Source organism: Brachyistius frenatus, unplaced genomic scaffold, assembly GCF_029030835.1.
Source record: "Brachyistius frenatus isolate BFR_SWC_R1_liver_20210118 unplaced genomic scaffold, ASM2903083v1 Contig_24, whole genome shotgun sequence".
NCBI classification, from domain to species: domain Eukaryota; kingdom Metazoa; phylum Chordata; class Actinopteri; family Embiotocidae; genus Brachyistius; species Brachyistius frenatus.
The window spans coordinates 578,848-602,021 of NW_027210623.1; the positions used below are offsets into that span (position 1 = coordinate 578,848).

Sequence of the window (23,174 nt, forward strand, 5' to 3'; positions counted from 1 at the left end):
GAGGGGAAGGGGGGGGCGGACCACAATGCACTGGCAGGGGATGCAGTGTGCTGCTTTAGGGGTAGTATGAGGGTCCCTGACCTGCATGCTGGGGCCTAGGAGGCCGTTGTGCTGGTGGTGCTGCAGGTGAGCGAACGCATTGCTGGGGCTATGCACGTCAGCCATCTTGGCCTGGTGCCTCCGAAGCTGAATGAGGAGCAGAGTCAGCTCCTCTGGCTGTAGCCAAGCCCAGGTTTAGGGGCCGGGGGCCAGTGAAAGCACAGAAGGATGAGAGACAATATTTTGATAATCATCTGGGCAGTACAGTGGCTGAGCTGCAGCAGCTGAGAGAGAGCCAAGCGGTATGCCTGCATCTATTAATATCTTAATAATAACTTCAAATGTAAAAGCTAGAGCTGCCTTGTGGAGATTGTTCTGAGAGGATGATTTATTGTGCTATAAAGGGTTGTCTGATCTCGTAACACTTACCAAGCAGATATTGTACGGTGTAAAGATTAAACCAGCTTAGCAAGAGTTCGCAAAATCAGTCAGCTCTAGATTCTACATGTTGATGCTGTCATGGATGAGACTCAGTTATTCCTGTTCTGACCTGGATTGGCTTTCCTACACAACTAGAACACTATGGTAATATCATATAAAAGCCAGATACTGTAATAGAGGCTCCTACCGTTTTGCCATGCAAGCTGGGAGCGCTGACGGTGTGTGTGATGTAGCCCATTGATGGCACGGACCTTCTCTCTATTTGGGAAGTCTGTGGAGAAACGCAATTCATCGACTTGTTATTACAGACCTTACAGAATCAAATCAAACAGAATGTCTAACTCGCTTACTAATCTGCAAGAGTGTGAGGAAAGTGAGAGATAGATCTCTCTATCACACTGAATCAAAGTTAAACCATTGCCTCCAAGTCTGCAAACAAATTTGACTACACAGCAGATTTATTTTTTCATCTATTCCTTTCTCCCTTTCATCACTCCTACTCTTATTGGAAACAAGGTGTGCCCCGAGTTGGAGATGCTACGGGGCTTGGAAATTCTGACGTTTTTGCTTAACACACAGAATTAGCGAAAACCAGGCCCACTACAGAACCTTAGAAGGACACAAACAACAAGAGATTTAATTAACTGCACATAAATTATACTAAACCTGCTTTCTTAAAATAACATTTGTTTGCTACCAGCAAGAGAAGCACTGTAAGCCATTCCCTTTGAGATTCCCATGCCACAATTTTTTTGCTGTATAATAGGTTTTTTATTTAAATGCAAGATCAGAAGAAAGAGACCGCTGCTGATGTTTGAGATACAGTAGAGATGTTTATAGGGTGCTGAGGAGCCCTGGGCAAATTTGGATTAGCTGCTAATAAAACATACTTCTTAATGATATTCCACAGAGGCATACGGATCGCGATTACTTAAGCGCACTCCAGCCAGAGAGCACCATCAGCCTCAAAGATGCTGGGTGCACCAAAACTAAGTTCAGTGCCGACTAAATTTAGTTCCCATAAACATCTCTCTCTCGGAGATTATTGCATCGTCACTGTGGCCTTTGTTCAAAACGTATGTCCCTCTAAAGGCTTCTCCATAATTGTGCGTCATCCTATTTTATGGTTGTAATTAGTGCCTTGACACTCGGGTGAGTGATGGCGGAAACAGAGCATCGACAACACTTTTGTTTACTTGTGTACGGCCAACGGGTTGGTTATGAGGCTTGTGTGTGTTGGCAAATGCGGCGCTGGTTTCGGAGGGAGATCTTTTCACATGTGGAGGGTGTGGTGGGGAGACAGCGCAGGGTGTGGACGACAGGACGTCCCCTCGCGCTGTCTCCTGTGGCGGTGGCGGTGATGTCTGAGCGCTGCGATGGTTTGGGTAACCGGGGGAACAGCGAGTTTTCGCTCACACACGCTCCCGCCACCTGTGGACTGAGCCATGGGTGTGGACTGTGTGAATCTGCAAAGGATTCACATGAGCATCAAAGTGTGCGCGCTGAAAAGTTGGAGCCTTCTCATGCTCGCCATGCTCATCTTCCCATGGAGTCGTCGTGAGCTCACAGCATCCTTCACGCCGACATCAATAGACACCTCTCATCCTCTATCCGAAGCTACCGTGAGAATGAGACCTTTGTCATTTAGCTCGCTACATGTGATTCATCAGATTTTACTGCAGTCCAATGCCAATGACAGGCTGCTGCTGTTTACTGTGCGCCAGTATTACAGTGTTAAAGAGTATCAACACATAAATTCATAAAGGGTGGGACTTTCTTCTAAACATTCGACACTATGGACAGGTCTGCCCTCTAGATCTCCACCCAGGCCCCCTATGGGTGGGATACTATGCTGGGAACACATGGTGGTGACCCCTTTTCTTCTCTTTGATGGCACTGTTCCCAAGATCCGAAACACCCTGAGGAGATGAATGACAGGAGCTACAACTGCAACTAACTATTATTTTATTATCAGTTAATCTGCCACTTATTTTGCTGATTAATCACTGAATCATTTTGCCAATGGAATCATCATCAGAATTTCATTAGAAAGGCCTGTAACAATTTCGTAGAAACAAAAGCTTATACAAACTTATAAATATTTAGTTTATATACCAAAAAAAAATTAAAAAAAATAAAACCTTCTGGAACAACATAAACAATTGATTGACTGATTATCAAAACGATTGCTCATTGATTTTGAGAAATAGAGACATGTCTGTGAGTTTGTACTACTAAACTAAATAGATTACATCTGGTGTTGGTGTTCATCAGAATAAATGGCAAGTGATAAATACTGTAAATGCCCAATTAATCAATGTCCATTTATTCAATAGGATGAATTCCTTGCTGGTTTTAATCTTTTCATGGTATTTGTTGATCCTAATAAAAATATGAAATAAGCCCAGCATTATCATTATCTTTCTTTCAAGTAAATCAGCAAATAAAGATTTGCATTTCTTTCGTTTTACAAGTAATGCTAATTCACCGCTCCACATGCATAAACTAGTCCTACTCTCGGCTGTATGTTTGCTAACCTCGGCTACGGTATGTAATAAATAGGCCTTAACATCTGAAGCTGGCATAAAATATTAAAGGAGTAAATATAGAATTATTAATTAATATTATTCATTGAATGCAACATTTCTCTGTGTATTTGTGACACAGCATAAGAGCATTTGTAATCAGAGTATTTAGAGCTACATTTAATATTCTTAATATCGAAGTCAGATTGAGGAGAAAAATAAATATTGTTTTATATTTTGTATTACAAATAAATTGTTGTCTCTTTTGTGTGGAGAAGATATTAGACAGCATTATGCCTCGAGTATCATAAATGTCAGAGATGCCTGTCCACCCTCGAGTCGGTGTCCTACCTGAGAAAGATGGGCACAGATATGACCGGGGGAGCTGGATCGTGTGCTGTCCCCAGGGGCCACTTCATCCAGGGGCCTGACTGTGCGTCTGTCTGAAGGGGTGTGTGGCCTGCGGGGGGACAGGGGTTTGAAGGAGGAGGGGACTGACGGTGGGACTTCACACGGTGATGGCGGGACAGAGATGGACCGCGGCATCTCCACGGTAACTCTGAATGACGAAGAGTCTGTGAAGTTGGGGCCGGTGTAGATGGGAGCGGTGGGGCTGCCGTGTCGAAACTGCTGCCGCTGCTGCCACTCGTACAGCTGCCACACCATTCCCTCCTTGGTGGCCATTCGCTCATCGGTGGACATGCGGAAGTGGCTGAGGCGGTCGTGGGCATACTTGTAATCGCTGGGCAGGTTGCACGTGGCCGGAGGAGAGCTGCTGCCAGACGGAAGACGGGGAGACTTTGGCAATGACTGATAGGTGACATCCGCTGTGCTGGCTTTGGGCTTTAAAGGAGGAGTCGGCCGAGGGAGGTTGTACTCGGCAGAGGGAGCACTGAGACAGAAAAACACAGAAATCTTTTACTTTTATGGAAAGAGTTTCATATCACCTGTCCTCGGTGAGTAATCTTCTCCACATAACACACACTGAACTGAAATAAAACCGTTGATCAATTCCAATGTACAATTCCTCATATTAACCAGCAGAGGGAGGCATTCACTCAAGGTTTTTTCTCATGCTGCTGTTACGTGGAGGTGATGGCTGATTGAAACTGACCTCTTCAGTGGGTCCCCTTTTTGAACTTTGACCCAGTGCTCCACCTGGGCCAGTGTATTCTTCCTCTGCACGTGTTTCTCAGGGTCTGCCCTCGAAACAAAACCCCTCTGATAGACCAGGTTTCCATTTTGTTCTGGTGGTAGAGCCACTTGGATTACAGTCTGCTGTCCGTTCTTGTGGGCGGCCCCATTGACAGCGTCTGGAGACAGTCTCTCTACTCTTTCCATTGGGAATGGCTGGCTGGGCTTCACCTGGATCTCTAATCCATACCTCAGCTCGTCTCCATGAGCCAGTCTGATACCATTATCCTGAGGTTCCTCTCTGTCTGTCCTGTGATGGCTTTCTGACTGAGATGAGTTCTGGTTGATGTGGATGTGGTTGGTCTGTGGGACCGCCTGCTGTGTAGCCTTCTCTGGCTTCTCCACCTCTCTGTGAAAAAGTGAAATAGCATGATTAAATATATTAACAATGGTTAAACCGGCCTGTAAAACTTTTAATAAATTGCCTTTTACCGCCTATCTTAAATTACAGAGTATGCACTGAAGTGTCAAAGTACTTAATCTTTCAACTATTACACACAGCTCCACTCGCATAGTTATTTCACCATCATTTAACTCCCCTCTACATCATATATTATGATAAAGAGCAGCGCTCTTCTTGAAACAAGGGATTCATGAGCACAAAGTGGATAAAGAACACAATAGACACTCCAATTAACCTTAAGAGAACCTAAAGATAATTTCCCAATTCATTTGCAGAGACAATTGTACATATGTTCATATTCATTACTGAGTTTCTCTCAGAACAAATACAGACCATAGAGAGGTTTTTTATTAAATTTCCATCCTCACCTTTTTGTGTTTTCCAGTAGAGGAAAGAAAGACAGTCGAGTTCATGCTGGAGAATCACAGCAGAGCAAATCCCCATTCATCCTTATTAAATAGCTTTGTGTTCAAATGATAAGATTTACAATTAATTTGTTCATTTTCAAATCTCTCTATCCATTATCCCATTTAACGGAATAAGCCATTATTTTTTAAATGTCACATTTTTTTTACGCTATTTCTAGTTTCACAAACTGCATACGCTTTGGTTTCTAATTTCGGAGTAAATAATTCCTTGAAGTTAAAATACGAAGTAAAAAAAAGGTGTATTTTAGCTGATTGAGGTACATGTTATGAAAGATGGCAGTTAAGTGATCACCTCACACTTAACCATCTACCACTCAATGGAATATTTACTATTAACATTTTATTAGTGCAAAGCATTTCAGATAATTATTGTTTCATTTTAGGGGACCACACTAAGATTGTTAGGTGGGAAGTTGAGTGCTTTAAAAAAAATAAATTCTGGAGTACTGATTTACATTGGTCTCTAGGTGGCATTATTGCATTGACCATTTAAACCATGCAGCACATCCAGCTAATCTAAAATGTCTAAATGCATTTAGATCTAGATGCAGTATTCATCAAGTACCAGACTAGACGGCAGACCTCTGCCACTGATTGTGAATATTTACAAAATATATGCACACAAATCTTCCTTGTGATTACTGCTGTAATTTTAACTGGCAATTGAATGCAATACATCACATTTACAGTGCAGCAGATGAAGATGCAGTACTCATACAAACGTGTGAAAACTGCAGATATTTATGTGCCCCAGAGCAGACAGACAGGACTGGACCTGCTGTGGAGGACTGCTCATGTTGTTAAAATACAGCCCATTAGGCAGGAAAAAGAAGCAAATTTAATGGTATGAAACATGCAGTATATATATTTACTTAATCAGTTGCCCATTCAACATTGCGGCCCATCACAGCATAGATTAACGCAAGACATTAATGCACTGGCAAACCGATAATTAATTCTAGTTTATGTTGATTTGAATTGTGACCCAGGTTCACTTTGCTGTGTGATATAATCCCAAGACATATCCAGTTCACAGACTGCTGTGCCTTATGGAAGGTGTTGGTGCTTGTCGAAGCCCAACCAATCAGAGAAGTGAATCCTACTTTATAGAGCAAGACCAACCTCTTTACAGTGTGACTCTGCTGCATCAGCGCAGCCTGGTTCATGGCCCGGATCCAGCCATTCATGTCCTCCTGTGTGTCCGCACTGAAGAAATATGTCCGCATCCCGCAGTGTTCTGCCTGTGAGCCAATCACAGAGTTCTTATTGTAAATGTAGGAGCGCATTCCTGTATGGCTCGCCTATCAAAGAGGGACAGATGGAGAGGCAGAGAGAGAGGGCAGATATGAGAGTGTGTTACTAAAGACAGGAAAAAGCTGCCAGAGAGGCTGATAAGTGAAAAACTTTGCTTTCTTGTTCACTGACAGCTGCCAAATCAGTGAAGCTTACAGCAACATTTTTCTGGAAAAAAAGAAAAAGGAGGGAGCAAAGTGCTGCAGCAGAAACAATGTGAACATTTAGTTGTTTCCGGTCAGAAAAAAAAAGCATCACAGGTTATATTATATCAGTGCTTTTCAAAAAAGCAGTTGCAATCACTTTAGCACACTGAAAACAGACAGCAACTGCAGCGAACACCCATGGGCTGCTTTCACCACTCTCGTCAGGACACACACACACACACACACACACACACACACACACACACACACACACACACACACAGATTATTTTACCTTGTTTAACTTCTTTGTAAAGCTGTAAATCTGCTCTAACAGCTTGATTGTTAACTATATCCACTAAATCCTCTGAACCCCACCCAGTTCTGATGCAGACAACCAACTATACTACAGTAAAGATGCATTCAGCAGCTTTTTGCAGTTTCACAGCTGTTAACTATTTTATTTCATACTGGTTCCACTCAAATATAATTTTACTTGTCCTTCCCATCATTTTTATTCTCCCTCGTACAGATTACCTTCTCATTTTAAAACTGCAAAATATTTTGTCCTGATCTTAATGACGGACACTTAAAAGGTTCAAAACTTTAGTTACTAATGTTTACCCAGACTGTCTATTCCCAGAGTCACTGTTTTTTGTGTAAGATGGTATTTCACATTAAATATATCTTCCACTGTGTATGCATGGAGCGTAATTGTCACAGAGTCCTGCACAAAACATTAAATAAACAAAAGCAAAATCTGATGAAAAATCTCCTTTTGTAATTATGAAGCTATAATCCTAATTTATCATTTGTATGCAAAAACAGAGCTTCACCTATAATAATATAGACAGAATTTAATTGGTGCAAAGCTTTCCCTTTTTATTAGTCAGTTCATAAACTTAATTGTTTTTTAAGTTCTTCACTAACTTAAGTATCTGGGATTCAAAATGTAGAAAAGGATGCCATTAGCTTTATGCTGCCAGGATAGGATGCCATGCTTTATCACTTCTGAACTGTCGAGTGATTTCAGTCATTCAATTAAAAATACACTTTAAACCAATCCCAATAAGGTCCGCATCAAAACAGATGTAGAGGATCACGTTAAAAGTTCATGTATTTTGTATCTCGTATTGTGCAACAATATGAAATTAATGCTGCAGGGGTCAAAATGCTGATGTCAACGTACATCCAATGAAATGCAATGAAATCAGAGAGGAGTGTGGAAAAAGATGTCAGAGACTCGGCTGTCTTCCCTCTCATGATGACGAAAATGCGATAAGTGATGAGCAGCTTGTCAGGACAAATACCAGAGACACTGAACATTTGCTGTATATACTGAGAGTGATCAACACTGTACAATTATCGATTGGCTAACTTAATAAATATCTGGGTATTCCCCACTTTTTCTTTGTCACATTCAGTGGTCCACAGTATTGGATTTGATTTGAGGTTAAAGTACTTGCCTTTTGTACACTTATATTGGACAAACAGTGTAGTTCTTGTAGCCTTGTCGTGGATATGCAATTTTTCCCCAAATCATTTATTAAAACTATTAGCATTCATATGTGCTCTGGCATTGTCCATAAATGACTTGCTGTAGTCATGCCTGTTCATGGTAAAGACTTCAATGCACATTTAGAAATGTGCATTTGGCAGCTAGTAGCAAGACGTGGAACAAACTGAGGGAAGAATGATGCTCCGCTCATGAAGCTAAAGTGAAATCAAATACCTATTCATGCAAGACAGGAAGCCTGTGTGATTCAGGAAGACCACCCCCAGAGAACAGTACTCACTCCGCCAACGCAAACACACCGGGTCACAATGGGAGGCAATTGACCAACAGGGAATGAGAGAAACACAGTGAAATGAGCAAAAATAAGAGAACAGAAAACAACAGCTGATCAGTGCTGACTCGAATAGAAAGAACAGAAATGGCTCCAGCTGTGGTCTGTTGGCGATCATCACAGAAGCAAGAATGAGTAACAGTGGCAGCATCATATTTGTTTTGATAGTTTTCAATGAAAACATCATTGTAGAATCACAACACAAATCATCTAAGTTACTGTACTAAATTGCACAACCTGTTTTCTTAAATCTTCTCCATTCAACCGCTGAGACTAATTTTACTCTCACCATCTCTAGTCCATTATTTTATCTCAGTTTCTCAGGACAGGACAAACTGTAGTCTGTAATTCACTGTGCATGTCAGTAGCTCCAACAGTCTGGAACATCCCATTGATGAACAACACCATCTCCTGAGCTGTTGTCATGCTTGCTTAGCAGTAACTGAAAATTTCCAAAGCTCCTCAGAGACACGTAGTGAAATCGTGTGCTCTTTAATGCATGACAGCTCAGGGTAAGCTGAGGGGGGTTGGTGGCTCCCTTAAATACAAGGTGGTACAGCAGTCCCCAGCCTCATTTTACCTAACCTCACATATAAGCGGAGGGAGGAGACTGTGAATAGGCTGAATATATAATTAATATTCCAAGCAGCTCAATTATCACATGAATGCCATTGTATGTAAAATGATCTTTTAAAATGCAGAAGATGTGTAACACACAGGCACACGCATTCATATTCACACTCAGGCACATTCACATAGAAAATTGAAAAGCACAAATCCCAAATACAAAGGAGCTGAAAGGATTGCAAAACAATGCTCTGAAGCTGCAATGGTGCATCAAACATTCAGGCAGTATTGTTCTTTGCAGCAAGCCCTGTTTCCACAAAAGAGGAGTTAGATAATGTTAACATACAAGGGACATAAATCCCTCTGCTGTCCTCTGGCAGAATTCACAAAAGTAAAAGAAAAAAAAAAAGATTTTGCTGCATTGCAAAGAAAAGTGCTGGCACATTTTGGCTATTTTAGGTATAATGATGCTCAAATTAGAGTAAACGAACAAAGCTCTTGTACTGTGCACACAGCATTGGAGACTGCAGTGCTGCAGCCTCCGTGGCACACTGGTGAACCACCTGAACACAGTTCCACTGTTAGCTCAGATGTCATTCTTTCAGAATAGCTGAATAAAATCCAACCCTTTGTAAGTCCACATGCTAATTTGATAAGATCTGCTTAAGATAGTGTGACCAGAATACATAGGCTACATGAATAGCTGCACTGTAGTCATCCACTGTAATGAGTTTGTATTTTAAGTAGCAGAGCTACACAATTCCTGTTTGGTACCACGAGTTAAAACAGTATTTTTCTCTGTACTTTACTGTGACAAAATATTTTTTTCTCCACAAAACCATTTTTTCCTGATTTATGAAAATAGTCCAAATTATCCAGTCCAGAAGTTATACAAGGAGCAATTAAAACTATATATAATTATAAAAGTAAAAATTTCAATCAGGTAATATCTGGTCCATAAGTAAACAAAACTTCCTGATTACATTTTGAACTGATTGACTGTTTTAGATGCTCTGTGTGACCGAATCATACAATATCTTCTAAACAACCAGGAAAAAAGCATTAGGAGACTTGAAACCGGAAGTACACATCAGCCTTCCTGTCCTACAGAAACCAGTATGTAAGGCATGTTAAAGAATAGTTATGTAACAATATAATAACCAAACAATGGATGAGATGAGAACAAGTTTTGCCAGCTACACATACACATGACAAACTTCTTTTATAGAGCTGACTCGGTACCACTTCACTGTTACCTTGAACGCATATTTGCGGTTTATGTGGTCATCAGGCTCAACTGGTGCGATCACATAACTGGGCAGAGGGATGCTACCGAGCACTGTTTCCTCTCGGCTGTCTGTGAAGCGAGGACACACACACACACACACACACACAGAATATTGTTACAGGCATTCAAAACAATATCTAATTCTGCCAAGATCTTTTACGATGTTCACGAATGGATGCAGATTTATGAGCAACAGGAAAAATTAGCAAAGCATATTTCACGGGTGACTCTTGTCACTTCGAGGCCATGTGGCGGCGTGTGGCATGAGGTGGCATGTGGCTTATCTATTATTCAGTATGATTAATGGAAGAGGGGAGGTAGATGCTATGGCAACACAAGCATAGATTACATCCCATAATAGAAAAAGCTCAAGTTAATAAGGACGGAGAAGTTGGAGGAGGAGAAAGCCATGGAGAGTAGGAGATGCATCTAATTACAGGCGGTCATCAATCACAATGACAGCAGGAGGAGATCACTAAAAGATTTCACAAGTCCATTTTCATTTTGGCCAGTTAAACCCTGACCCAGTGCTCTTTTCATCGACTCACCTTTGTAGTAAAACAAGCAGTAGTCTGACAAAACAAACCACTTCCGCTTCCACAGTCGCATTCCAGAGCTGTCCTGGAGGTGAAGGAGGAAACACAACATAGCGTATTTAGAAATCCTCCTCGCAGGAACACATTTGAATTCACGATTTAATTAAAAAGTGTAGTTTGGGAATAACATGCTCATTAGCTCTGACCGGGTGGTGGTGGTGGGTGGGGGGGGGGGATTAGAGTTAGGGCGGGAGCGCTCTATGCATATTATTAGAACAATAATTTCATTTCATTGTTCTTTGTCTTGCAGCATTTGACACGGAGCTGCTGCCTCTACATTCATTTATACTGTCATTTTGTGTCTTATACTTCGAAAGATTATGTTATTAAAATTGTTTTATGAAGGCAATCTGAGTCTTCAGTTTTTAAATGTTCATAAACAGTTCACAGGACATGAGACTCAACATGAAATGACAGATTAGTGCTACAAACATCTAACAACACACCATACAGAACCACTACGACGGAAGGCTCACAGCACTGTTGGTAATCCCTCCTGCTCACGAGATTGTTTTCACACCACACACTTACACCGGTTACACAGTGGAGGATGGCGATCTATGATTATGTGACTAGCGTAACTGAGATTTGAACACGTGCTGACTCTGTGTGCCTTGAGGTGACAGGAGCAGAGGAACCTACGTTAGCTCACCTGTTTATAGAGCCATCCTCTCACCACCACTGGGATGTTCAGGTTTCTTTTAATAGAGTGATCCCGCTTGCCGAAAGTGTGTACTTTCCCCGCACCTCTGGAACCCTGCAGCAAGCGAAGAACGACGCCAACTGTTAGTTGTGTGGTGGCTTTGCTGAAGAACTGTTAACCAGTTTACTCTGCTTACTTGAAAAAACATACAGTATTTAATAGACAACAATATTGTGTGCATAATGGCACTGCCCTCCACAATGCAAAGGCTACAACTGCATGATTTTGGTATTTGGAAAGAAAAGAGAAACTGTCTTTAAAAATAGTAAAAAGGCCTTTTTTTTTTTTTTCGGGAACTTCCTTCTCTTAACACCCATAACGAGAACAGGAAATACCAACTGGCTTTTCCTGTGAACGCGTGCATCCACTTTTATCAGGCATATTTTTAGATGAGGTCAGTCTCTTTCTCAGGTACTTTTTCAACAGAAAACTGGATGTTTGACACAACCACAATTTTTTTAAATGGACAAATAAAAAAACACGACCGGTGCCAAAAGATAACAAATAAGATGAATAAATTATAAAACACAAAACACAGACTAATTAAAAAATAGTAAGTGCTTCACAGTGGAATAAGTGCATCTAACTTAGAGTTGCATTGCATTTTATTCCAGTATTCCGACACATAATGCTGGAAATCAGTCCAGTGGTTTGTTAAGTTGAAAAGTGTTAAAGTTGTCGGTGTCAAACTGTTTATAAGTGTCGACCGCGTTTAGCATTAGCGATCCCATTCCTGTCCTGTGTTTATGCAGCGTATCCCATATTCACAGACAAAACAGCTTTGCAGCAAAAATGTCCATTATCACCGTGGAAACAACAGAAAGTCTGTCCAGCCTCACAGGATGTATAGTGTAGTAAATCATGCTTGAAAAATGAATAAAATATTGCAAATTAATTGGAGATTAGTGAGATAATGTATTCAAGAGCTGATTAAACCAGTTTATCAAAATGAGCCATAACAGCTGTCAAGTGAGCTCTTAAAGCAATTCACTAAAAATACATATTTGATCAGTTATGATAAATGTCAGAAAAGACGACCTAAAAAAAATACATTTTATTCTATTTTATTATGGATGATATTTTTCACGCATCTTAAGATTTTTCGACTTCCGCAGTGAAAGTAATGGCACACACAAGTAAAACATTGATGCTCACCTTTGACCCCGAGGTGACCTCCACTGCTGCTACGGTCACAGCCTTGGAGGACTGTGTGACCATGCTGGGAGATCTGTGATTGGCCGCTGACTTGGACATACGGGATTCAATCCTACAGTCGAGCAGACGGCGTAGAAGAAGATCGGTAACATAGACGGTGTGAGAAGCGATGACCAGTGATGTTCCCTCTCAATCCCACTGACAAACTACAGAGTGCAGTCCTGTGCTGAGCTTTCAGATATAAAGGATATGACTATTTCCTGACACCAACACGAGACCTGTCCCAGCCAATGGCTTTGCAGTGCATGTGTTAACAGTGACAACGACACTACAGTAAGACTCGGTCTGACCTGCAGCCCCGGGAACTTGTTATCACGATAACAAAACATCCCGAAGAGAACAGGAGCCTCGTATTAAAACCATATGCATAAATGACGCGTACACACTGTTTTTGTAATCCACATCCCCACATCACATTTCATCATTACATCATCATATTGGTATGGATCCAGATAAATCAACATTACAGCACAGGCCCTTCAGTTTCATTGACAAGTTGGTGTCAAATAATAATAGTTTATTTTGCAGATAAAGTTAAAAGAAATATTTTAACAGGGACTTTTGGACTTCAGTCAACCATAGTAATATATGGAGATAATTTCGGTTGTGGAACAACACCGAGAGTTTGACTGCAATCGGAAACTCAACACAGAAATATAATAACAGAGAATCATGTGTTGTCACAGTGTTATGGACATGATAGATAAAAAAAAAAAAAAAATGTCATGCATTTCCATAGAGGGCTGTTACGTGTTCAAATGTAGTCAAACGGTATGTGCCCTTTTTGTGGAAAGGAAAGTTTGATTTTGAGAGTTCCTTATTTATGAATACATGTATATTTACAGCATGTCATATGATAATACAGTACAATTATTTTACAGTAATTCATTTCAATTATATGAATATATGTCATCTCAAGGCACACAGTAAAGACGTTAGAAAACTTTAGAGAGAAGTGGGGCCAGTTGTGGTTGTTTTTCTTCATGACATAGGGAACTAATTAATCTATTAATTGACTGAGTTCCCTTCTAATGGGAGTAATGCATTACAACCAGGCACCAGTAAAAACAGGAAACAAGTAAGGACCAAAGTTGCATAAACTCATTGATTAAAAAAAAATATATATACATATATTTTCATAAATTTCAATATTTAAACATCATGACCCATCCCTAGTATGTACCCCCAGCTCTTCAGTGCTTTATCTCCTGCTGCGACATCACTGTATTCTCAATTCAGGAAACAATGATAGCATTTTGACTGATCATTTTTAAACAACTACCTGATGAGAGAAAATGACAAATGATATCAAAGTACAACTTACTGCTTAGAGTCCAAAAAAATTACCCATTTTTGTGATGCCTCATGTATATGTATGTGCTGCAACTACAAGTTGCACGGAAATTGACAAGCCTGTAAGATACTAAACATTGCTGCACCAGCCGCAACATTAGGCCACTTAGAGCCACCAACAGCTTGTACTGATATACTGCTTATTATCATCACCTCTTTACACGATGTTACATCATGCCTTTTCAAAGACTTGCATCAGAGCTTCTCAAAAAAAAAAAAAACTTAATCTGAGGAGGGTTTAAATCTGAAGTATAGAACAATGTGCAATGAGGCAGCCTAATGGTTACATTCACTAACCTTAACATTCACATTACCTTGATGTCATCGTCGGCTGAAACACATCTCAAGTACACAGGGCATAAACACATTTGTGGTAGGCATTGCAATTTGCATAGAATACAAATGTGACAGTAGACACAAGCAAATAGGCTAAATAATGATAGTCATCTTTGAAGGTCCCATATTTACGCTTTCCTGGGGTTTTAGTTGCAGTCTTGATAAGATGTTTTTTTGGTTTTAAGTACCAAAAAGTTCACATCTTTTCACATAAGCTTGTCTTTGGAGCTCTACCAGGAACAGGCTGTTTTTGTGACTGTCTTTAAGGTCCATTGATATCAATGACCCTCTCTTCTGATTAGCTCTCTTTTCCGAGTGATGCATGCCCAGGCCAACCACATGTTTTTTTTTCGGTGTTGTAGCTTGCTAGCTCCCGGACATTGTGACATCACAAACTTATGGAATCAAAATATCTCAGTTGCTGAATACCAGCTGTGTTGACTTCACGCAGAACTGCTTCATGGTCAAAACAGAAACGGGGATCTTGGGACCTTTTAAAGTATTTTTTTTTCTCCAGTTCTCACCATGTTTTCTTTCCCACAATTTCCAGGACTGTTTTTTCCAGGTGGTTATATTTTTTGAATTGTCCAATGTGCTCAAAGGAAGATGCATCAAGCATAATGGAAAAACTACACAAGGTGACAAGGTCCCAGAAATCTCGAGTTTAAATCCAGTCAAGCTCAATAATAGCATGCTGTTCCAATAGATTTTTTTTTTTTTATCCAGAAATCCTCCTGTTCTCCTGTTACATCATATTTTGAAGGCACAACATTAAAATTTGGAAACTGTAGATTACAATGAAGTCACAGTCATGCCCCTGGGACCAACTCTGACACTGATCATTTGGTTACATATCACATCTTTCTGCTGTAAGATGTTGTGTGCCAGCAGCAGAGGTCAATTCAAGTTCACATCACTTCCAGTCAGTCAACATTTTACGTTGTCTGACAGCTTTGTATATTGAGTTGTAGCAGCATGACTTACATTAATGACCAAACCTACTGTCCACCATCCACTAATATTTCCTCTCAGGCCTAGAAAGTAACTCGCTCTTCATGAATTATTATGAAGGTTTAAGTAGGGAAGCTTTAGTAGTGTCCAGTATGTGGCAGAGCTTTACGATAGGAAACTATGTGACCTGACAAGACTGCCACAAGCCCCCTGCATTGTTCCACAAATGGGTTAAAAGCAGCACGAATGCGGTTGTTTTTTCCTGCTTTGTGTGCCGCACTAAAATTCATCTAGAGAAAACTAGATAAGATACAGATATATGTCAGAAACCAAAGCAAAGAAATACCAGCAAAACAAAGGGAAAAGGGGAGAGACCCCACTGGAAACTAAACTTAGAGTCTGCAGTCTCAGCTTGGACTGCGGCCAGCTTCTTTTTTTTTTACAGGATGTTTCTGTCGTGTCAAGGGGACTCTGCTGTTTTATGTGAATCTTTCATACTGTTTACCACCACTGTCATCGGAGTAGTTCCCTAGGAGATTTGTTGTGGCATGTGGATGAGAGGAGCGATATTTCACATCACGTAGTGTAGAAAGGGGAAAGTCACCGAGCTCCATCTCCACCTACTTCTCTTGCTATGATGGAAATGAAGGCATACAGTATTTGACATCTTTAAATCCTTTTAGGCAGTGGGTGTACATGAAGAGAGTTAATGAATTGATCATAGCGTAATGATCTAGAACAAAGTCAAAGGCTTCAGGCTAGTAAAGACCAGGCTGATCGACCTCTGTCTGGGGAAGGGCCTCATGAAGATCTTTTTCCTGCTCTGTCCTCAATCAGATACCTCTCTTCAGGGAAGACACGGTTTCTCCTTCCTCTGAAGTGATTCATGGAAGAAACCCACTTCCCATTCAGATACTGTTACATGCAGAGTGAATCCCATAAACATCACCAATGAACAGAACTGCAGTGTTATGGTGAGGTCAAGCCTGCATAGCAAACATAAAACTGCAGCCCAGCTGTCACACACTGCATTCAAATCTACAAAACAGGATTTTAACAAGAAGGGTGGAAAAGACATGCAAAAGTAGGAAGATGAAGTATATAGAAGTATCCTTAAAGGGCTCTCCACCAGGTTCAGACGAGGTGAACGCCACTCACCCTGTGAAAACAGCTGTCTCTTCTGCTTGTGTTACAAACTGGGAACTTGGAGTCTGTGTGTGTGTGTGTGTGTGTGTGTGTGTGTGTGTGTGTGTGTGTGTGTGTGTGTGTGTGTGTGTGTGTGTGTGTGTGTGTGTGTGTGTGTGTGTGTGTGTGTGTGTGTGTGTGTGTGTGTGTGTGTGTGTTAGCTGCACTGCAGTGTGATTTGGAGTAAATCAATGAAAGAGTTACATGAGTTAATTTAATGTACAGTGTTACAATAACTACCAAATTTCACATCCCCTCACTTTTTTATTTTTTATTTTATGACAGAGCTTAAACTAGTGCAATCTAAAAACATCATGGATTATGGTGCTTGGAGATTTCTATTGTAACAAAATTCAGGTAATGTAACTGGTGGTTTAAGTTGGTGTTTTTTTAATTTGTTTTAATTTATATCACGTAGTGATCCGGCATTATTCTACAACTTCACTGATGAGCATGGAAATGAACTCTGTCATAAAAAACTGAGAACAAAACTGCAATATCACAAAAATGTACCATCTTGTAATCATTGATTATTTAAATGTTAGGTGTAGGATATGTGTCCTTTTGTATAACTAGAAGGGCACTTGGAGAGCGTAAACCTTTGCCAGGGCAAAGAGTCCACTCATCCATTATCTTCACCAGCACCTTCTATATATGTCTGGATATATTTAAAAAACTATTAGAATGACATCAAAATATGCCTGAAGCTAAAATGGAAAACTGACAATACTTTTTGTTCAAGGTAGCACAGCAGTAACTCTAGTTCCTGGTGTGTACTGAAGCCTAAAAGTGAGTTTACATCTCAAGTGAGGGACGTTTCTATAATATCTTGCATATCAGAATAGTTTGCTGATTTTGGCTGCGGTCCTTCAGTCTCTTTGCTGAAAATACAATGCTTCTTTTAATTGATTTTAACAGTTGACACAGACATTCACTGGTACGTGTATGAAATATGTCAGAGGGTACCTTTTAATAAGAATTAAAACTAGATTTTGATATGTTTCGTGCATTTTCTACAACCAGGTTTCTTAAACCTGTCTTTTTCTTTCCATGACATCCCTGTCATGTTGCTGTGGGAGGAGCATCACACTGATGCTGTACTTACTATAACGAGCTATAAGAGATAAGAACTGTCCTTCAGTTACTGTTGAAAATATGCAAGTGGACACCCTAACTTTAAACCCCCTTGATGGTCTACAAATCCATGGATCAACAGAACTGAATTAGGGATCCCAGAGAGAAATGAATGACAGTGTGCAGTGAATCACTTAAATTGGTTTTGTGTTGCTTTAACAGAACAGCTTTTAAACTGAGAGTGCCGAGGCCACATGCTTGTCTTCCAACATGCTTCTTCCTATAGTGGAATATTTGCCCTGCACGATCATCTTACACCAGCCAGCTTAAATACCATCAGACACCTGCTGCCTTGCATTGTGCTCTAAACCTGCCATGCAGCTTTAATGGCTTTGCAGGATGAGATTCACACAGACATAAAACAACAATAAATCCTACTGCCATACCATGACGGCATATATGGTAGTAAATGAAAACTGTAGTACAATCCCTCCTTCCGTCCTACAATTCTCAAACATTGTGAGCACACAGTCAAGTTTCTGTTTTTATGACTTCACCTACATTGAGGTGAATTCGAATAAACGTAGTCACAATAAAGCCAACATTACCATAACTTGACAGACTGATGAGGCGGATTTATGATGCCAGATGTGATATAAACATGGTCCCAAGCACATATGGGTGTCAGTTGTGTCATTACCACCGAATCTATGAGGGCATAATTTGAAGAATAGAGCCTAAAGGCTTTCAGGACCCAAATCTGGTGTCATGTGAACGTAGTCAGTTATGAATACCGTGGCAGTGGAGAATACATTGAGTTTGATTTTTTTTAAATGACTGTCTGTCTTTTGCTGTGCTGACTTTCCTGATGAACAGCTTATTGAAAGTCGACTCTGCTTGTTAGTGCAGAATAGACGCACAGCGACTTCCTTCGTGGTATGCTTGAAGCAGACTGCTCTCCCAACACACCATCTTCAAGTAACATCTCCATACTTTTAAACATGCAGAATATGCATTGACCACTTGAGGAAAAAAGACCAGCTCACCTGTCTTGTAGCGTGTATTCTGTGTTTTCAGGGGAAATCTGTCCAGTTACAGGATGCCTAAACGATGTCGTCCTCACGTTGTGGCTGCAGGAGAGGGGGAGAAACAACAGCCAGGGAGAAAGCAAAATGAGTATCAAGTCATTAATCATGTTCCTGCCGAGGGATGCACCCATCCAACTTTTTATACAGATACAATATACAGATACCTGGGCTTTGGGTATTGACCGATACAGACAACCAGTTGGATACCTGTATTTCAGTAATTAGCTGTGGGCCATTGTGAGAAAGAGACTGGAATCATTTTGTATGTGGAAGGCAACATCAGGCTTGATTTAATGAAGCATGATTTCGCTGGATGTTCTTGATTAAATTGGTTATGTTACATTTTGCAGTGCTACTGTCACCGCTTGAAACGTTGGCTTTGCATATACTTCAACCAGCCGTAGATCTTGTTGGCAATGCAAACATGAAATACCTCTAAAACTGCTGACAAGGGTTAGCTCCTTCCTTCCTTTCCTCCCGACCAGTGCTGCTGACGCGTGACATGGTACACGTGTAAATGTAAACATAAAGTTAAATTGAATAGATTGGACCCATTGTCGTCATACCTAATCCATATTTTTGAGTCAGTATGAGACTGATATCAGTATGATCAACTCCCTGCACATCTGTGTTATAATACTTCTATTTGTCAGCTGGTTGAGAATACAAAACAACAGGAAGTTTAAAAGCTTACAATGATGCCTCAGTCGACAGTAGGAATGTCTATGGTAGGCCTGCAGCCAGCCACAGCTCATACTCTTCTACACCATGTGTAGGACTCAGCACTCTGCCCAAGCCAGCTCATAAGGCTTCATTGATTTCCATTAGATTGGGCCATTCATTGCTTTAACTAGAGCATAAAAGCATGTTGCTGTCACATGATGGAATAAGAAAAGTCGCCACTCATGAGGGTGTTGGGAGGATTGAACTATTATGACATGACTATTTTTATATTATCTGTTGTCTATAGTATATTATGCAACCTAACAAGTAGAATATTTGGGCTATTTCAGTTCAGTTTTCCATCAAAATAAATGGAAAAATCCCAGAAAACATTGAGTCTACATCATATCAGCACTAATCAGCTGAAATACCGTTCAAATCTACTGTGTTCCCAAATTACACACAACGTCTTGCAGTATCAAACGAAGTCCCCACATTTGTCATCAAATGCACTGACGTACTGTAGCCCTGAACACACCACTGGTCTGACTCACTCACTCACACTGGAGTTGGATGTTACTTCTCGTGCTTTAATCTCGGATGTATTTATCCAGTGCAATTCCCAGCCTTATCATCTAACATTCACAGAAGGCTAGACTTCAATCACTGCATTTAGCTTTCCAATTAGTTTTCCTCACTATCTACACAAAATAGTAAGCAGAGGACATTTAAGATTTATGGCCATCCTGGATAAGTTAGTAAGTTAGTTGCTACTGGTACTCAGTGCTGCTCTCCATTATCCCCTCAAACTGTGACACCTCCCTGAAGATGCTGCTGCTTCTCTCATGTTGTAGGCACATAAGATGCTTTAGAAACATATGTTCTGCAGAGCTATAGTAGAGACACATAATGTTGGATAGAAATTTGCATTGCATTTCACTAATATCTTTCAGCAAAGGCAGGTTTGATCTCTCTTCTCAGGTGTAGCTGAGGAGACAGCTTTTTGTCCTACCATAAGGACAACACATACAAACTCTTAGTGCCATCCAGGCAAAAAGATTTAAGTAGTGCTTACTGCAGAGCTACAGTCACTTGTCCCAGAGGATCCAGTAGTCTACTCTAGGGAAGTGGGAAGGTTAAGGTTAGGATTAGGATTAGATTTGGGACTATAGTTGATTGGCAGTGAAACAACCAATCACAGCAGCTTACATGGAGTTGGGTTGGGGCTGGACCAGGTCCAACTCCACCCACTGGCACTGCAATGAAGCTTCACAAATGACTGGGAGCAATAATGTACTGAACTGCAAATTATGCTTTGAAGTCTGGCTTTTGTTAGTGATGTATTTCATTTCCCCTGACCCTCTCATTTTCCTCCCATCACCGTCACACAATACACTCTTCCACAGAAGCTGGAAAGTACTGTACACCAGCCTGCAATAAAAACACAGAGTAAATACTGCTGTGCAGAGGCTAAATACACATGCTGCATTTTCACAAACATGCACACAGGCACAGATAAACAAATGGCTGGGATAAACATGTTGACTGTGTTCACAAGGCGTACCGAGAGTAAACACACGACTTTATATCAAACAGTGAGGGGTGAATCCTCCGAAGGACTGCTGCTAAGTTTCAGCACTATAAAGGTGCAGAATGATACAAACAGAAAATGGTTCCTCTCTGCATCATCATGCAGCAATGGGAGGGGAAAACAAACTGACCAGGTTGGAAAGATTTATGAGTTGACATTTCAGCAAAGTTCAGACGAAATGATGCAATTCTGCATCACAAAAAAACATGCCATGAAATATAAAGAATACATAAAACCTGGGTATACAGGTATATTGTATATACTGTATATCATGACACCATGTACATATGCATTCCTAATAACATAAACATACACACACAGGTTTGGTCAGGCTTGTTCCCGGTAACAACTCATAATTTGCTGGGCAGCACTGGGACATACAGCACTGCACCAGCTTCCCCTGTTAATTAGGAATCTGCTTTCTTTGAGGCTTTTGTTTAAGCCGCATTATTTCTGAACTATTTGTTACGGAATTTGCAGCATCCTCAGTTAGTGTACAAACGCTACAGCACAGTAGATCTATTTGTTTGCAGAAAACTAGTTTCCATTAAAGCTTATGACAACGCTGTTCCTAAGGGGAAATACACTCCTGCTCTACATTAGTTTCCACACTGCCTCAGTTGGGAAACAGCTTTGTTGTCAGTGCAAGTTAGCTGTGGTTGCCAGAATTTCATGTCACCAATAGGATATAAATCATGGATCGTAATTATATAATACGTTATTCAAAGTGAAAAAGAAAAACTTAAAAGATAGATTATCATCTATCAAATCAGCTTGCAGTCATGTCCGCTACTTTCTGAAAGATGATTTAGATCACTTCAACTCTGGTCCTAGACACATTAGAGACACATTATTCTTTAAACAGTTTATTGGTGACACACTTTCAAAATATCTCCACCTCAGGGGGAATATTAAGTGTCGCAGAAGTTCGCTGTTAGTCACAAATCAAGGCTCAGGGAAGTTTTTATTCCGATAACACGCACTCTGTCACACCACTAGGATGTTAAAGTGCATAGGAGCACTAACCACCAGGTCAAGTGGAGTTTCTGTTTCCATCAGGCCAGATAAAGAAGACAAAGAATTACTGACATCTCTTCTTGCAGAGCTTCAAACAGACATCTCTCAATGCACCAGTTCCACTCTAACTACAAAAAGAGGTGGTTATATGTAGAAATACTGGTTCAATAACCAAACTTTGTCCTAACGCATTGTCCCATACAGCCACAAATTAAGGATTCTATATGAACTGAACTCGGTTTGATCTAATGTAGGCAAACTTGACTGTGAACAGCACGTAACCTGACAACGACTGGCAGACTGGTTTTGTTTTCAGCCAGAGCTTCTCCTGTAAAACGTGTAGAAACAGCAGCTCTGCAACTAAAATCATAAGAACAGGCTTTTTCAGTCCATGGTTCAGCCCTGGCATGCCATTCCAATTTTTTTCAGAAAAACAAAAGGCTCATGGTAATCCCTGTCCAAGACAGGGTCTCCAGGGGCAAGGCTCTCTCTCTTTCTCACACAGAGGCTTCAAATAACGCCACACACAATAACAACTCACATCTACGGTAAGACAGGCATCATGCCGTTCACTGGCACACTCAACGACTCTTCCTGAGAAGAAAAAAGACAACTTTCAGAACTGTACAAGCACAGACATCTCCGCTGCTATTAACTACTCACTATGCTCTGCTGTGTAATACACATATGGGTCACCTGTTGTGAGATTGTGTGCCATCGTGAATCAGCTGCTTGACTGGCTGAGGTGCTGCGGGTCTTGGAAATCCTCTTGGCATTATAGTAACTGGTGGAAGATGCAGGGACGAGGGTCTCATAGCAGCTGGCGTCCACAGAGCGCAGAGTAAAGTGGAGCCAGCAGGATGTGGGCTGAAGGGGGAGCTCTTTATCTCCTCTTTCTCCTGCCTGAGTGTCTGAGTTTGCTGGGTGGTTGGTACAGATCTATCTCCCTCCCATCAGGGGAATGCTTCACTTGCTTATCAGATCCTCCTCCCTTTTCATTTTCATCTCCCTTCTCTTCACCTCCCTCTTTCTCAGAATTGAATTTGCTAAACATATACTCTTTCAAGTAAATGTAAGTTACACAACTGCTGTTGAAGTGGACATATGTGATACATTCGCCATTAATGCAATCTTAAGAAAAATGTCAAAAGTAAAGTAAAAATGTTTTTGTTTTTTTTACTTTTTTCTCAGTGCAATTAAGCCAGTTCCTGCGTGTCAGTCTGCTTCTGTGC

General features: G+C 40.7%; 1 protein-coding gene across 2 annotated transcripts in view; it reads right to left on the reverse strand.

The window, feature by feature from the left end:
- The window catches only part of plekha7b (pleckstrin homology domain containing, family A member 7b), a 70,816-nt gene that overhangs the window by 20,599 nt on the left and 27,043 nt on the right, over positions 1-23,174 (reverse strand). For both annotated transcript variants that reach the window (XM_069697604.1, XM_069697605.1), the window contains exons 4-13: positions 18,630-18,713; positions 12,625-12,736; positions 11,419-11,523; positions 10,719-10,791; positions 10,139-10,239; positions 6,153-6,331; positions 4,120-4,548; positions 3,357-3,897; positions 668-751; positions 82-216 (exon numbers count right to left, since the gene is read on the reverse strand). In XM_069697604.1, coding sequence (XP_069553705.1) covers positions 82-216; positions 668-751; positions 3,357-3,897; positions 4,120-4,548; positions 6,153-6,331; positions 10,139-10,239; positions 10,719-10,791; positions 11,419-11,523; positions 12,625-12,736; positions 18,630-18,713 — 1,843 coding nt within the window. The remainder of the gene's footprint in view (positions 1-81; positions 217-667; positions 752-3,356; positions 3,898-4,119; positions 4,549-6,152; positions 6,332-10,138; positions 10,240-10,718; positions 10,792-11,418; positions 11,524-12,624; positions 12,737-18,629; positions 18,714-23,174) is intronic.